This window comes from Caloenas nicobarica, chromosome 3 (genome assembly GCF_036013445.1).
Source record: "Caloenas nicobarica isolate bCalNic1 chromosome 3, bCalNic1.hap1, whole genome shotgun sequence".
NCBI lineage: Eukaryota > Metazoa > Chordata > Aves > Columbiformes > Columbidae > Caloenas > Caloenas nicobarica.
The window spans coordinates 20,085,113-20,103,344 of record NC_088247.1 but is presented as its reverse complement, the minus strand read 5'-3'; the positions used below and the strand labels follow the sequence as shown (position 1 = coordinate 20,103,344).

At 38.0% G+C, this 18,232-nt stretch overlaps 1 protein-coding gene across 1 annotated transcript in view; it reads right to left on the bottom strand.

Moving 5' to 3' along the window:
• MYT1L (myelin transcription factor 1 like) overlaps positions 1 to 18,232 on the bottom strand; it is a 220,148-nt gene that overhangs the window by 96,232 nt on the left and 105,684 nt on the right. The window contains exon 5 of the mRNA XM_065630596.1: positions 8,927 to 9,300. Coding sequence (XP_065486668.1) covers positions 8,927 to 9,300 — 374 coding nt within the window. The remainder of the gene's footprint in view (positions 1 to 8,926; positions 9,301 to 18,232) is intronic.

The window sequence follows — 18,232 nt, the reverse complement described above, 5'->3', positions numbered from 1 at the left end:
CTTAAAACAGAGAAATGTAGTGTCTGATCCCTGCTCCCAGGACTGATTTTGTAACCTAATATCATGCAGTCAATTCATAAGATGGTTTGAGTGTCCTTGGAGCAAAGACGGGAACCCAGCATATCCCACTTTCCCAGAAGAACGACCCCCTTTGGTCTACTGCAGTTCTTCATTTTTTTTCCCTACAGTGTGATAGAGCTTCAGCAGAATGCATAAGAGCATTGCTTACACAAAGCAGTCTCCAATTGAGCTACTAACCCTCTGTGTAAGGCAAGAAGGAAATGTGGCACTGAACTCCTGCACCACCTCTCGCACTCAACTCAGGTACCTGAGTTACAGATAGAGGCAGAATTTCCATTTCATTCTATTCTGAAACATTTATCTTGCCCTATCAAATGTAGGAGGATCCTTGGCTCCCAAGAAAGGGTTTCAGTTTCTATTCAGTTAAAAGTTGCCCTTTCTAGCTGTACTTTCAGAGAAGGGCATCCACAGACTGCTCTCATTAGGTAATAAAGAAATTCTAATATAAACATTAGTATACTTTTTGTAAGTCCAACTCCAGCCCTATTCCTAATGGTCTGGTAATAATTATCTGTCATTTTGTATTTCCACTGTTACTTTTCGAAAGATATTTTGCACGTAATGATCTAAGGGCAAAGTTTTATTCAACATATTGCAATAGAAAAATAAAGAATTTTTAAATTTCCATTGGATGCCAGCCTTTAAAGTTGAATGATGTCTTAATTATTGAAGATGATAAGAGGACAATCTTCTGTAAAGTCTTCAGTCCAGTGCTTTACAGGGTATCCAAGAAACTGTTTAGCAGATATATACTGTTTATATAGAACTTCTATGATAAGCTGACACAGTTGGTGAAACAATAGATTTGATACAATAGAAAACAGAAGAAAAGCAGTTGCACAGTATGCCTTAAAAGTGTATATGGTAAGTAAGGAATCTCACCATATATGCTTTGGAAAATGTAAAGACATAGCCCCAGCCTGACATGGGCCTGGGCAGCTTTGTCAACACTCCTGTATTTGGTGACTGGAAGTATTCATGTCACACAGGCCTTTTCCTTCTTACCATCATAATCCATATCTGTGGAGCACAAGGAAGAAAGTAACGGCTTGTTTGTTTTCGTAATTGTGAAGTCAGCTCTTCTGTGGAGTTCCTTTAGTGTCACAGCAACACTATTACTCTTCCTATTAATAGCATAGGCTGCAAAATTAAGTTTTGGGATGACAAAACTATCAGATTGATGAGTTCACCTAATAAACTTCCATTAAGTCTTGAGCTGTCAATTCTGTTAACTCGGAAAACCTTCTCCTACAGAGCCACCACAAATTTTTGCTAAAACAGTAATATTTACCGTACAGACCATATATCTGCCACGGGTTACTCAAAAAAGACCCACTAAAAAACCCAACTGTGGTGTTATGGATACTTAACATGCTTAGTGTTAGTGACTGATTATTTTCAGTACTTTCTGCATGAAGCTTTTATGTGTCAAATAATTCTGAGGATTTCAACAACAGTGACCAAAACCAGCTTGAGTCCATAACTCCTTGAGGAGGTTTCTTTCCTAACATTAGTTCTCTTTGTCATCTAATAAATTACGTGACCTTCCTTGCTGTCCATCTTGCTAATGGTCGCTCCCACAGTCTGCTCCCCAAAAATACCTGTAGAATACATTAATTCACAGAAGGGAAAGTATCTCTTATGGTATAAAAGGACTATTCCATGTGTAGTACACGTGACAAAAGAAGTGAACTGAATTGTTCTGAGACCTGTAAAATGAGGAGGAAATGCCTCCACAACAAAAATTATTCAGGATTTTATATATGTTCATTATATATCAACTCTTTTGTTTCAAAAGAATGCTTTGTTAGTGTTGTTGTTTATATATTTCAGTTAAACAAAATTTTGGTGACTTGAGGCATTTGCCAGGACTGCAAATTTGATTCATGAAGATAGATATGGATCAGAAGAAATGATAAATCCAGTCTGGAATTTCATTTCATTTTATGATCTCTTGGAGGAACTGTAACAGTGGAAAAATAACTCCTAGAGCTCCCAGATAAGGTTCTCTGTTTTTCAGGGTGAAAATCTGCTATTTGTGTTCATTCTTTCAGGACGAATCCTGTAAGCCTGATGGGAATTGTGAATTAATAAGGTGATCAAAATTTGTCCTCAGAGCTGCACTCCAAACACAAGAGGAAAACCAAAAACTTCTAACACTGACCAAGCAAAACTAATTTTTAAGAATCATGACATGTATAGTATCAAGAAGGATTCATACAGAGTCTGTGGTGTCTGTGTAAGCTGCAGTACAGTGTGGACAACATAATCTTTGAAGAAGCGCTGCGAAAGGCAAAGGAATTCAAAGAGAGAACATGAAGAGTTCAGTTTTGCACAACCTGTGAATATGTTTCCAAAACTGCCATATCCCAGATGTGGGAGTTTCTACAACCACATCAGGCCATTATGTTTGCAAATAAGGATGCAAAGAGCTGCTGTATAACTGAGTTCACTATTGGTTCTTTAAAGCACTATAACACACAAGTAACCAGCTTCTTGGCACAGTTGTGCCAAAGCCAGAACATTGGGAACTAACTGTTTACGGTCTGAGTGAGAATGGGAATACAGTTTTTAAGGCTACAGCGCTTTTGCTCTGAATATCTTCTCATTCTGTGTTACTACAGAAGGAATTAATTTTACTATATGATCTTGCCAGACAACAAATGAAAGAGGTAAAATCAAGGATCCACTCAGCATTTATCTACAGACAGAAGGATGCCATGGAAACACAGAAAAGGCAACCTCTGTGCAGCCTCTTGTTGAGGACCACAATCTGCAAGTACCCAAAGCAGCATTGCTGAGATATGCAGTTCCTTTCCAGACCTACTGCTCTGGCAAGACTAGAGAAAGATTCAGTCACGCATAAGCCCTGAAACATTTTGCTATTACAATGGGTCCAAAATCTCATGTTCAGCTAACACTGAAGGAAATGGACAGTGAATTAAAAATACAAGCAAGCAACTCCACACTATGTAAAAGAGATTCAGGATGCATTAGCATTAAAATCAGATGTGGTGCTGAATGTGCTCTGTGATGCTTTTACTAAGGCCTCCAGGTCAGGCCTGAAACTTCTTAAGCATTTCAATGTCCTCTACAGAATTTCTGCTTACGTCAACAGAAGTTGTATATGGCAGAGATCTATAATCTGTCTCATCAGAGCTGAATAATTTCTTTACACTGCATAAAGCTATAATTGAATCATTTGCTCTTGAAGGATCAGATATTTTACATTATCACTTAAAGCATTTTATTTGTAGGAAAGGAGCTAAATATGCAAACCTCTACATCAGAAGGATACTCAAGTATTATACATTCCTACCTTTAAACACAGAAGTTAAAGTGAAGAGGGTTACTAACTGCTTAAAGTTACACATAAGTTTCTAGATGCAGACTGGATGGTTTACTGAGCTTCTGAGTTTAACATTAACATAGAAAGAAGTATTTTAAAATAGTTCTTCAAGGGGAGGAAAAGTTAGGTATGACACATGCAACATCACTGCACGTAAATGTAATCCTATTGGCATAAAGTTACTCTTGATTTGTCCTGATCTAAACAAGGTCACTATCATGCCCAATGTCACTTCAGAGAATTCAAAAATAATGTTTAAATAATGCTTTCAACAAATTATACTGTCTCTGAGCAGCAAACAGAAAGCACCTTAAGCATGGAACACCAAACTAACACCACAGTCCTGTTTGACCAACACACCAACCAACCAAACCACAAACATGTAACAACTATAATAGATCTGAACTTTTCTTCCACAAGAACTAGAGGTATCCAGAGGATGTTTCCCAGCTGGCTGTTTCCCCATCCTACTCCACAACCCTGAGGTTTTCAACTCTGAACTACCTGTTCCAAATCTTTTAATCACATTGTTTCTAACAAAAATTTTCAGAGAAAATGTTTAGTTGGAATGTCTCTATGTGTAATAATATCACAAGCTCAATAGCAGAACATGCTGCAATCCATGCTTGTGCCTTCAATGCAGAAAGAAGGTATCAATACAAGTTCTTATGCTGTGATTTGACACAACCACTCCCAGAGTTGAGCACTTAGTAACTAGACCAGAAAGACAGCTTTTCTTACCCAGAGGAAATCAATACAATGGCCAGGATAAACGTCTTCCAGCTGCGACTCTACTTTATTCTGTTCTTCATATTGTTATTGGTGAGATATTCTAAGCACGGGGTATCTCTTCTATGAAGAAGGTGAAACAATACAGCAATGGAGTTTACTAGCTAAGGGTTGAGATCTGCTTCACCTTATGAAGCTGTCAGGTATATATTTAGCCTTCTTTGGCCCTGGAAAATAAACTTCTCTCCACGTACATTGTCCTAAGCAGTGAAAGTATGCTTTCTGGCCTCTTAATTTAAAGCTATACATTTTCTTCTAGTAGGTGTTTTGCCTGCAAGGTACATATGAATCTGGCTCTCTGCTTTTACTAATATTGAACACCTACTGTGTTCACAAAATAGATGACCACTTTCCTGCTAATAGTTTGAATAAATGAATACGACTAGTGATCATTAGGCTGGACAGGTGACCTTGCTAATACAGATCTGTCGTCTTTATTTTATGAAGATGTAGAGTGTCTTCAGAGACAAGCACAGTTGGGAAGCTGTGTGCCACCACCATCTCTTCAGCACATCTGCTTCTTTCATCTTTAGACTGCTGTTTGTGGCTCCTCTTGCTTAGAGGACATAAGTGCTTCAGAAGCAACCTGGTAAGGGGATGAGGAAGATAGCAGAGGGCACTAACAATCTTAACAGAACTCATAGGTGGTTTGCAAATTATGAGGGCCCATGGGTCTGTGTCGAGTTCACGCAAGTGAAGGAAAAAACCCAAACATATTACCAGTTTTTTTAAAACAATCCAACAATTTAAATAAATGTGAAAACAGGTAGAACATCTATCTCCATGCCTATGTGCTAGATATATTTTTAAAAACTGTATTATGTCTCCTTTTAATATACACTGCTGTCTGTGTTTTACAGCTATTTTTGCAGTATATTCCACCTGAAAAATCAGGTGAAGTACCATATTGTATATGCCAGCTACCCTGAGTTTATTAGAGAATGTGAGTGTCTAAAAGATTTATACATCCTAACAATTCACCTCTTGGGAAACAGCAATAGTTTTTGTAGCATCATTTGTGAAATGCATTTGATTGATGTATCAAATTTCCTTAGGTCTAGAATCAGCCCGACTCCTCCAGCCCCTGGCAGATTATGAAATACATGGAGCACAAGCCATCTTGAATGACCTCATGTGATATGGGCTAAACGGTGCCTTAGAACAGCTGTTCCAGGAGCTCCTCCGATGGAGCTTGCTTTCTATAACAGAACAGCTTTGTGAAACAGTCTTTGGAACACAACTACCTGAAGCAAGCCCTTCTCAGGAGAAAGTACTTCAGTTTGCCTTGCAAATCAAATGCGCCCTTCAGATTTCAATCCAAAGGTTCTTGGCAGTTGCCATCACAGAGACGGGGCACTCCAAAAGCAGCCTTTTCTTTCACTCCTTCCCATTTGTATTGCAATTTACAGGTTAGGTTATCGTAACACAAGTCATCTATCTGCTCTTTCTTTCTGGGATATAAGGGAAACTGGAAAGATTCACCTTTCCTTTAGTGGTAGTGCTGAATATGAGGGCTTCTCAAGTCTATTCATAGAGGGATGGATATTTGTTCTTCAGAGAGATTCAGTAGATTTATTGGAAATTTAAAGAGGATATGCCAGCCATTGCTGGGGATTTTTAAGCATTAATTTTGGTTCAACGGATTGTATACAGAAACATGAGCGCAGAATTTGGGACTCATCTAAAAAAAGCTTGGTGGGGTATTTTTTATTATTTTAAATTGGTATTTTGAGACTTGTAAGAATTTTTCTTTAGGATACACCGGTGTTTTCCAAGTCCTTTAGTTTATCAATGACAAGGCTAGAAAGGTGTGAGTTTCAAAAAGGCTGAGATGATTTCAGTGAAAGTCCAAGTATTTTCAGTAAGAACTGTACACTTATACTACCTGTATATTATCTATCCTCTGAGAATTCCATACAAAATTAACTTTCTTTCAACAACAAGTATGGGCAATGAGATGCCAGTGAGGTACTTGAGTTTCCCAGGATGTACTGTTTTCTAACAGAAAACTGAATTTGGGATAAGAAACAGAAAAATACCTTACCTGTCTCCTCTCTCCCCTTTCCCCCACCAACTGCTGCCTCTGTAGTCCTACACTTGCTGTTGGAATTCTTCTGTCTTATGATTTTAGCCGTTTTGTCCACCTAGACTATAGTTACTTATGGAAATTTTCTGAACCGCTATAATCTACAGCACAAATGACAGAAACTTTTATGAGAACTGTGCAGGTATCCTGGTGTCCAGTGGATAATTCTGCATTTTGTTTCTAGGGATAGGAACACTAAGACATATTTGGGCTTCCTGCTAAGGTGCCTTAAAAGGTGGATGGTAGTTTACTACAAAATCTTCATTGTAGTGAGCAAGTGATTGAGACAAATAAATTCAGAACTGACAGACTTAATTTTCCCATATGGTCAATAGATAAAGGCAAATGCCATATTCAGACCACATAGTTTTAGAACCCCTAACTTTGGTTGCACTTTGTTTCCCTGGAAAATCAACAGTCTAAATTCCACCAAAGCTGCTTATGTGATGAGTGGAACAAAGTGAAATGCCAAGACCCCTATCATAATCAATAGGAAATAAACTATCTAAAAAAAGTCTGATTTACTGACCAGCTTCTAGACCTCACCAAGAACAAACTGTTATCACTCTCCTCTCCTTGGTATATACATAAGGAACTCCTCATTAGTTACTACAACTCCTTCTTGTAAATCAGCTGTGCTCTACCTGGGATTGTTCCATAGTGTTTACGATGTTTATTCTCAAATTATCTCGAAATATTTTTCTTATAAAATTCTATTATCAGTTTTCCCATTTTATGAGGATATTTTCTTAATGACTAATATTTGACGTAGAACATATATGTATTTATTAATGTACATATGTATCATGACTGGAATAACATGGGATCCTAAGAAAAGCTTGACCTGTATAAGTTTTAATTCCATGTAATATGCAGAGCAGCTAATGCAGGTACTTCTCTAGAGTTTTTGCAGTTCTTAACCACAGCCTACTATATATGGAAGGAAAGCAGTCAAAAAGCAATGTCAGCCTCTGTAGATTGATTAGGACTACTAATTACATCTGTAACTTTGTTGGAATAATTAAACCACTGTGTTTCATTATGATAGTAAAAGTAAAGTGAGTATCAAGCCTGCTGGCTTGCCAGAAGCAATTTTCTTGAGCTTTGCTTATTTTTTTTCCTTTTATCATTTTTGATAGTGTAGATTCAAAGTTTTTCATGTCAGCTGAAACCACAGCAGAAGTCGCACCATAACCTAAGCACCAAGAAGCTCAGTCACCATTATCTCCTGAAGAAACTGCTAGACATCCTGTGTTTGCCCATCAGGACAGCAACAGCAGTTGCACATTAGCCTCATCTAACACAGCTTCTCTTCCAGGGTCTGAAACAGCAGAGTTCCCTGCCAAAGGACACGGTTTCCCTGGTGCATCAAACTCATGTGTCTTTTAAGATTGGCCATTTATGCTCTACCAATTTTGCTGGCAAATTTAAACAATTGAGGAAATGCTACAGGTTCAGATATCTGAGAAAATGCTTATAGCCACCCAGCTGGCCACCATCTTGCCCAAATGGAAAGAATACTTCCAAAGTCTTTCTATGAGATTTAAGATCTGACCTTACAGAATGCTGAAACAAAAGTCACACAACTTTCATACCTGGTTCCTAAGAGGAATCCAACTGAGGAGTGCTGAAAGCTTTTCTTATATTTTTATTGGTTAGAAAGGTGAATCTACCCAACCAAAAACGTGTTCCCTGGAAATGGGAACAAAATACTTTTTAGATAGCTCATTAATTTTTGCATGACTCTTTCATTTCACCCCAGTGCATTATGATGTCTGTCATCAGCATATGGACTCATGAGTAAGTGGACACTTATTACATATTTTGAAAATAGTGGTTATATAGAGTCCAATATCCCAAAAAAAGATAAAGGTGAATAAGTTAATCATACTGCTACTACATTAATTTGGTTACTACCAGTGACCTGTATGTCTAAATGGCATTTATGCCATGGTATGATAAACAAAATATATGAATTTTAGAAGGATTTTACCTTTGTTAACCTCTCACTCTCTATTTTTTCAATAGAATCAACTAAAGTATACGCAATCAAGTCTCAAAGAACCAAAGTATATTGTAATAGTTCATTCTGAATAGTTTCTTGGAATAGGAAAGAGTATGGGGCAAAATTTTCAAAGAGAAGAAGCCCATTTTTGCTCACAAATATTATCTTCAAACTTGTGACAGCATTTATGTGGGCAACCATTGACATTATATAAGCAGATCCAGCAAATACACTTGCAAATGATCAGTACAGGTACCCAGCTGTAGTTGATGCTTTGCTTGTACCTTTGTGAATATTCTCCTGGTAAGTGCCTGTATCAATCCATTACTAGGATTATATTTTATGCAAGCATTTTTAGCACAAACACACCTCCACCCTCCTTGTTTGAAATGTGAGTGCTGGTGTATTAAAAAATATTTGGAAGACAGACTTATTGAAATAAATGTTAAGAGAACACAGTGGGGTATATTTTCAGTATGGAGCAGAGAGATTTAGCTGCATGACTTCCATTAGCTTTAATGAGAACCACACAGCTAAATCCTCACACGCCACACTAGAAGATTAACCCAGAAAACACACATTGTTTACTTTTTACTAATACTCTGATTATTACCACGTTCTTCCTCCTCCTCCTCTTCTTCCTCCTCCTCTTCTTCCTCCTCCTCCTCTTCATCCTCCACATCTTCACCTTCCTCTTCATCCTCCTCTTCTTCTTCTTCAATCTCCTCTTCTTCTTCTCGATCTATCTCCTCATCATCCTCCTCCTCGTCACCTTGCTCCTCGTTATCATCAGAATATTCCTCCTCTTCTTCATCCTCTTCTTCTTCTTCCTCTTCCTTTTCATCCATCTCCTCTGTTCCATCAGTTTCATAGCACTCATCTACCGAAGAGTTGTCTGCTTTAACCACAAAGGGTTTTCTTTTGGGGGCTGGTTCTTGGGGTTGCTTGTCTTGTGTTTTTCGTTTTTTTGCCAAAGGACAGCCATAAACACTGTGCAAAAATAAAAGATGCAAATTGTTACACTACCTTGCAGATTTCTGTAGGTTAGATTGTATAACTCATGTCATTTAGTCATATATTCTAAATTTACACCATGCTTACTTGCTGTTCTCAAAATGCATGTTTGGAAATTAAAATGCAACTTAGGTAATAACGACCAAGGAGGAGGACACTTACAAAACCTGTGAAATTGCAAAAAACTGCTATTTGCCTGAAAGTATCACATGTACATGCCAGCATAACAGTTACAGAACTGATACAAATGTATGTTTTTCCTTCTCTTGCTTTTCTCTCTTCTGCATGTTAAACTCTTTTCTAAGGCAGATGAATATAGTTAAAAAAACAGCAATGTGATCCTACCTGTTAGCTATTAGTACAACAATCAGGAATAAAGAAATGCTTCATAATTTTGTAACATTCAGTAAGGGTTTGATTGTGTAAAATTAAGATATGTTTCAGTGCTATTTAAATAATGAAAATACAACCACATTCTTAATGCTTGTTTGCTGTTACTATCATTAGTGACAAATTGCTCTTGAATTCTCCACTACAATGCTCCATTATATGCTCCAAGGCTGGGTTAATGGGAAAGCAAGCTCCTCAACACAACCAAAATAGTTTTCATGGCCAGTGTTGCAAGTGTTCTCACATTTAAAAAATAAAAATAAACAAAACCAACCAACCAAAGAAACAAACAAAAAAACCCCAAACCAAACCAAACAACACCAACCAAGCAATAAACAAAATCATTTGTCACTGAAGGAAGTACATCTTTTCAAAGCTGAGTACCACTTCCTCACCGATCATCTGATCTTCTACCAGAGTGGCCACGTGTTTCTCAAAGGTCATATAATCTGTGCTTGTTGAACCTGATCACCCTTGTGTAACCTGTATAATCTCCTACCCAGAGTGACTGCACACACAAATTACTTTTTTCTTTAAAGAACTTCCTCTGAACTTTTTCATTGTGTGATTATAAATGCTACTCAGGCTACATTGGGTTTTAGTCTTCTTCCTGTGACTAACTAGTTTTGGGACATTTAAACTGTTCTTTCCAGCCCTTACCGCATATCTACCTATAACTTCCTCTTCTACATTATATTTTTGTTCCTTTTATCTCCATTAAAAAACACTGAGGATCTTTATCATTTTCTTCCACTCTAATAATGCCTCATTTTCTATTGACAGACCACTGAAAAATAGGGGGTTTCACCTCATTTAGTACTACAGATGTGCTCTTTGTGGTGTCTGCATGGTCTTGATCTTGGCCTGATTTAATTTCATCCCAGCAGCTATGCATTTCAATTACTTAAACCGCTACTTAGGTAACAAGCATTTTATTTAAGTGCCTCACCATTTTATTTAAGTGTCTAATTTAGCCATTGTCTTACCTAAATTTTAAAGCACTTGTTCACAGTAGCCTGGCTCAGGCTGCCTGGCACACACGTAACTAAAGAACGTGTACAGTCACAAAAGATGGTATTCATCATTGAAAACCTCCTAAGGGAAACCTTCTCTGCATAACACAGGCACCTTTCTGCGTAGGGACTACACATGTCTTTAAAATCTAATCCAGCATACCCAAATTAAACACATCACTCCATTAACACTATCAAGAAATACTGAGTAAACTTCAAGTACCTCCATCTAACCAGATTACAATCCTTCTCATTTGGGAGTGGGTATGGGGCAGTAGTCCTAATGGGATAAAGTTTCCAGGCACCACCGTCAAAGTCAAGGTCAAACAGTGCAGGCTAGAGGGGGAATACACCCATATCCTCCAGATGCCAGGACCAGGCTCCACCCAGCAGGTAGCGTGACATGTCCTAGAGAAGAGCCCTTCTAGAAGATGCGCCCCTGTGCACCTGGCGGCAAGAAACTCGGTCTGATACACAGCAGGCAAGGAAAAGCCCAAATCTTCACTAATTTGGAGGACCCTAAACGTGGGAAAAGAGAAGGCTAAGCTTCTGGCATTTTTGGAGTATATTTGAGATGCTTCAGTGTAAAACCAATAAATACATTGGAAATCTTTGTCCCTAGGTCACCACTCTTGCTCACTGCCAAATGGCTGTCCTGCCCCTCGCCCTGTGAGACCTGCTCTTGGCCAGGACCCAGCTGCCTAGAACCAAGAGGAAAGACAGGACACATTTTCATGGAAAATATCCCACATCATTACAGTCGGGCACAAAGAGGAATTCAATCTCCATCAGTCTGGAAAGTGCCTGAAACCTGGGGCAAAAGAGGAGCACTGTCTGTTGTAGTTCTGACCACAGAAGGTTTATTTAGGTCCTTCCCCTGGTGCTATGGAGGTTCAGGAACTGTCTATTTAAACTCTCCACGTGGAGCTCTGAGAAAACGCAGATGAATTTTTCCTCAGAGCTAGAATTTTAGCGTATGTTGTGCCCAGGGAAATGACTGGATAATTAGGGAGGAACCTGTTTAATTTAGGTGCCTGACAGAGGCTGCAGCCTGGAAAACACGAGTGGGCCACAGCCTGGGGCTCAGGCAGATTTTAGAAACTTGAATATCAGTTCAATGGGATTTAAGCCGACAGGATAACATTTATTGAGTGGATGTGTCTTGCTTTCTTGATTTCTCTTCCTTTTTGTGATGCACACTGCCCTCACTACAGCTTCTTCAATACCATTATCATTAAATGATATTTTCTCAAAACTCTGATCTTTATTTTGTCACATTGAAGACAGAACATTAACCCCACGCTGCCACAATCTTTGTTCAGTTAAAAACACTACATACTTGCAAAAGTTTTCATCCAGTAATGCCCCCAAACAGTCCCCTTTGGAATTCACAATAGTCTAGGAATTGGGGAAGAACACAGTAGGATAACAAATACATCTATTTTGTTTTGAACTACTGTTTAAATTTTGTATTTGGCATCTAAATTTAATTGTATGAACTTTTATATACAAGTTATTGGTCAAAGGTTGAAATAAATTGTTGTCATTGCCATTTCTGGTCATATTTAATCTTTTTTTTTCATGGTTTTATGCTTTTCTACACAACATTTTACAAAGTTTGTGAGGATTTTAGCCATTACTTGGGATTCAGGCCACCCTGGAAAGTGCACAACTAGCAATGGAAATCAATGCCAGTTAGCTGCCTCATCAGCTTTGATGCTTTTATAAATCTCATTAAATAACTATTTGCAACTCAGCTATTCGAGTTGTGAACTTGACCTTAGTTTTTCACTTTATTTATCTATTCACAGTGCCTTTGCTCATAGAATAAAATTGAGGACACAGCAGCAACTAACAGAAACAAACATTTGTATATTTTAAGGGTTGGGTCCGGCACTATAGATTTGGGAAGATGTCACTTTTCCAAGGATATCCGTTATGTTAGTTAACTCTGACTCAGCCTTTGTGAACTTTTTCCTGATTAACTTGTACCAAAGTGCTGTCCATTTCCTCTACAATCCTGAATTTCGTCTTACCTTTGCTTGGATTTGCGGTTTATAAACCTACCATTGCATGGGTTTTTCTTATAAAACCTTTAAAATACTGTCTTGCACTGGCTCCCTTCTGTTCTTTGACTATATACCTTATATAGCTTATAGACACCTCACACACTACAGACTTCATAGTCCAAGAAAGTTAAAAAAAATATCCATGTCTCTCAGAAACCCAGGAAAGAGGTCGGCAGACCTGATGCCTCCTGCTTAGCTGCCCTATTTTCTTCTTTTTCTTTCCTAACCTGTTCTTTTCCCATCCTCCGTTTCATTAATTTTTCAGATTCTGCCTCCAGGACACTTTTCTGTGATTCTGGCACGTTCCCTGCGGTCTCTCCGGTGAGCGCACCGAGGGGAAGGCAGCGCTGGCTTCCCGGCAGCCTCTGCCCCCAACCTCCCCTTCCGACCACACACGGAGACGACAGTCTCTCCACTGACCTCTTGCTCCTCGTATATTTGTGAAATCTATTGTTGTTTGTCCCTACAGCTTCTGCAATTTTCTCTCCATTTCCAGTTTTGGCTTTTGTGATCATCCCCTTATTTGCTTATTTTTCAGACTTGTTTATCCCTGCTCAAAGCAATGACCCCATTGATTTATCTGTCTTGTATGCCTTTATCCGTCCTTTTATTGCTCACTGTATTTCCTTGGTCAGCTGGGTTTGTCTTGTTTTCCCCTCACGCTTCAGCTCTCTTGGCTATCAGCAGAATATACATCTGGGCTTCCTGAAACACACTTTTAAATATTCCACGCTGCTTTGCTGTGTGTCTCAGTCATCTCCGGTTTTTGGAACATGTCATGAATAATTCTTGTGGAAAGAACGCTGTTGAATTTTATAGCAATAAGCTCCAAGAGGACATATAGACATTAATAATTGAAGAAATGTAAGAAATAATATATGAATTTATGCTCCTTATTTAGAAGATGATTTATGATATTATTTAACTCTCACGCAATTTTTATTCATTAAAACATATGATGCTATTCATTGATACATTCAGTAGGACCTTTCTTGAGGAAATACATATTTCTTCCCCAGAGCTAAACTTATTGATTTTTATATACTTTATTACTAATTCAGTATCATTTTCAGCATAATTAGTATGGTTATTATTTCTAAGTTATAACAATTAAACCTATCTGTTTAAACATGTATAGGACCAGAGAATTCAAAGGGATTTTCTAAATCAGATTATTGATTAATATTCTCCTCTCCAACTTACACATCAAAGATGGGACATGACACCTATGCCTGGAGAACTTTCCTCTTAGAGTGTCTTATTGCCTCACATGAATTACAGAGGGAGCTCATGTGACTAGTAAAGGTTCAGTCAGCTTTAAATACTACCAGCCCTTTTTCTTAGTTTGTATCTCTTTCCTATTGAATCCATTATTTCAGAAGCCTCATGCTATAAGATCTAAGTCAAGAAAAATAAGATTATGGCAATTTATGCCTTAAATCTAAATAACTTTTCTTGGAAGTTTGCTATCTTTTTTTTTCCCCTCATTAGTACTTTGAAAAATCTTACAAAGTGTTTTTCCAACCTAAAAAGTGCCCCAGCAACAGTGCTATCATTCTTTCTTTTTTCATGCGAGAATTTAATTTAACATAAACCAAAACATTTGGCAGGTAATAGAATCTAAAAATTTACTGTATAGATGCCAAGTGAGGTTATCAAAAAGCACTTAAGTGTCTGAAGTGGCACTGAGATGGTATTTTATCATATAGAGTTGAGGATAATAAATTAGGAAGACTCTGCTTGGAAGCAAACTTCTGCTTAAGGCTTTAGGCAGAAAGTTCCCAAGGCATTTACACTTGTCCCACTGGATGTCGTATTATTTTTGGTTTGGACCAGACAACTTCCAAGTCTGTATCTCCAGAAGAAGACTTTTAGGATACTGCAAAAAAAGGCATTTTGCAGATAAGTCCTCCATCAAATCCAATCTTCAAAGAATGGGCAAACCTAATTAATTTGCATAACACTGCATCCTATTAAATCACCCTCAAAGCAGTGACTACTTTCAGCATTAAAGGGCTGATACTATCAATTGATAGCATTTGAGCAGAAAATAAATATTTGGATTCCACCAAACCCTACAGGTTGAACTCCCTGCACTCCAGAAGGATGCTGTTCCCAGCAGACTGTGCACTACTAGGAGAGAAGTTGGTAGGACTCCTGTTGAAGCTGGACCATTGAATTGACAGGAATGAAAGAATCATAATAAATTCAGGAAAAGAGACTGACCCCAGTCTAGTGATTTGCCTACTCAATTGCAAGAATAAACTCCTTTAGCTGAGGATGATTTTCCATTCTTATTTAAATCACTGCTTAAAGTATGCCAAGTTACTACAGGAACAAGCAGCAAACCCAGTGGACAGCAATAACTGTGTGGCAGTAGAGTCAAATCATTTGTGCAAAATCATTTTTGCTCTCTAAGCCACCCGGTCAGGAATGTTTTCTATCCCCTGGAAGTCCCATGTAATGTCTGAGTACTGTCCTGGAATAGGGGAGATATTGAGCTGCGCCTTTCCAGGCTGGGAAAGGTAAAGAACTTTGCTGAGTATTCTAATCACTACGCTACAGAAGGGAAAACGGGAAGAGCAACAAGCTAAAGTTCAAGAAGGACATGGAGTTTTTTGAGCTTTCATTTCTCAGAGATGGCTAAGTGCAGCCTACAAGAAAGAGCTAGGACACTCGGGTTTTGGTGGTTCCAACAAGCTGGATTAAAATTCTCTGTGCTAGCATCCTGCCTGCTATGAATCCCAATCTAGCAGACTAATTTATCTGAATCTGCTTTCCAGAAACCTGCTGGCAAGTGAGCCAGAGCCTTGAATACTGTTCCAGAATTAGGCATGCTTCCTGCAACCATCGCACCGCCAAGCACCACAGCATCTAAGGCCACTTACACAATCACTGCCTTCACTCCTGTCTTCTCAGCTGGAGACAGGCACCGATCCAGAGTCAATGCTTTGGAAAATCTGTGTTGCCATCCACGTTTTACATGCCTAAATATTTTCGTAAAAGTGGCCTAAATTACTATGTTATTATCTATTTAAACTATAATTAAAACTAACAATTATCTTCAAAAATACAATAAAGTCATCTCCACAGTTCTACTGTATTTCAGACTTGCCCACTAACTTCTGCTTCTAGTTCAGTAAATCAGATTATTATAAGCAGGGAATGCTTTTATATGTGCAGTGTCAAAACACATCATCTTTACTTCACTTATTTGTACCAAATAGAAGTTTGTTGACTTTTCAGATTAGGTACAATAATATTTCAGTTCAGTGAAAACTGTTAATTTACCTGAACAGGTACAAGCTTTTCTCATAGGAATGAATGCAATATAGAGCATTCTACCCCTTTTTTCCTTCTGGTGTTTCAAATATTTGTGTAGTGCTTTATGGAATACTGAAAAAAATGACAGAAGTGACCAGAAGCATGCTGGATCTCAAAAGGTAAAGGCAGAAGCTGTGATATTTTCTTCACAGAGCTTTAAAAGCCAACTCAGTCCTTTTGCTCTTCAGAGCTTTTTTAAACACACAAATAGCTACAAACATAGCACTGATTTACTCAGGTGTATAGCATTGTTTAACCAAATAAGCCCTATAGAAAAATTAGTATGTTTTTTAAAAAGCATTGGAAAAGGAGTCAGGAGTAAAAAACTCATGAGAATAGAATGATGTGCCGGAAGTAAATGATGGAGCTCAAAACTTATGTATTTTCTTTTTAGAAATTCAAATATTGAAATATGTATTTTTAAACAAAATTAAGTGGACTAGCTTTGATGAAATGAATAGAGTCACAGTAAGTTAAGTCAAAACGAAGATCTTTTATTTAATTGGATCCTATACATCTCCAATGTCAAGCACCTCCTCACCCCTATTCACTGAGACTCCAAACTGGCAGATCTGAACCTTGTGATGAACAGTGGCAAATTTACTGGCTCATCTGCCCTCTGGCTGGCAAAACTCTTTCACCCATTGCCAAACTCTGCTCTTAAGCCATGACAACTGGAAGGAAACTTTAAGTTTTGCAAGAATTAACCCATTTAAACAGTAAGTTTATTTAATTGGTTGAATCCAATAACTGTTCAGTGGAGAAAAATGAGGCACAGTAATGTATTGCTAGGTGTTGTACAAATATACAGGAAAAATCTCAGCCCTGGAGAGCTCATTTAAAACAAGATGTAAAAAATAAATGTAACAAATAATGATGCTAAAAACTTGTGTGGCAGCACAGGTTAGCAAAGTACAAGCCCTGCAGTTGTAGATCATTCAAAAGTATTTATATAAATAAATCAATATAATATTTGATTGCCCCATGACTTATGATGTCACAGATGGGGTTCATCTCTCACCTACCCCTAGGCTTCTAAAAACTAAGTCTATACATGTCAAGTTAAGCTCCCTTCATAAGTCAATGCAGAGAAACTGGGACCTCCTGGGAGGCAATTCATCTCACCTTTCTTAGACACTGCCTATCTCTCCACTGACAATAAAGGGAGTTAATGGTGATTAACTTATATTTCTATCACTTAGGAATCCAATAAAAATGAGAGAAATCCAACTCTTTTTCTCTCTGTTTTTTTTAATATATTGTATGTCCATTACCAACAAAGGTAGTATCTAGCAGATTTCAAACCCACATACCACAACACTTTTATAAAGAGAAAACCAAAGCCCTGCTTCTTTCCTCTCCACAGCTGCTGTATCACTTACAAATAATTCTCCTCCCTATATTTTGGCTATCTTTTCAAGACTACCTGCATGATCCAATGTCAGACAAATGCTGTAGTTGCACTCTACTCTTAGAATGGCAAATACCCAACTTAACTGTGCGTTCAAGAGCCGGAAGCCACAATTGATTGTCTTGTTGCCAGACCCTTGAATGCAGGGACTGATCAAAGAAACTAGGACAGTGCAAAGAGTACAGGTTTAATGACTCATATTGATTCATTAGATGAAATGCATATAATCAAGTTTTGCTAAGAGGCTATTGATTCTGTACACTTCAATGTTGATTTAGATGTGACCCAGACACGTAAAAATGGGAACATGCAAATCCAGTGACCACTTCTGCACTAACTCAAAATCCTGAAGTCCACATTTATTTCAGACATCTAAACTGGAAGAAAAACATTGGGAAAGAAAACCCTCTATTTTTCTACATACAGACGAAAATGAGGTTGGCTACACTGAGCTAAATCAAAGCAGTACCTGGAGTTGCCAAGATGTCCAGCTTTGTGTGGATCCCATATTTTCAGCCACAGTGGTAATGACAACTCTGTTTACAGGTAAAGGGAAGGGCAGGTTCCAATTTATTTCTTTTTCATGATAACATGATATAATGAAAAGGGAAAAGTTCATAATGCATCATTCATCAATGTGAAAGGGTTAAGATACGCTACAAGAGCACATCTGTGTTACAAAAGTTCTTTTCACAGTCACA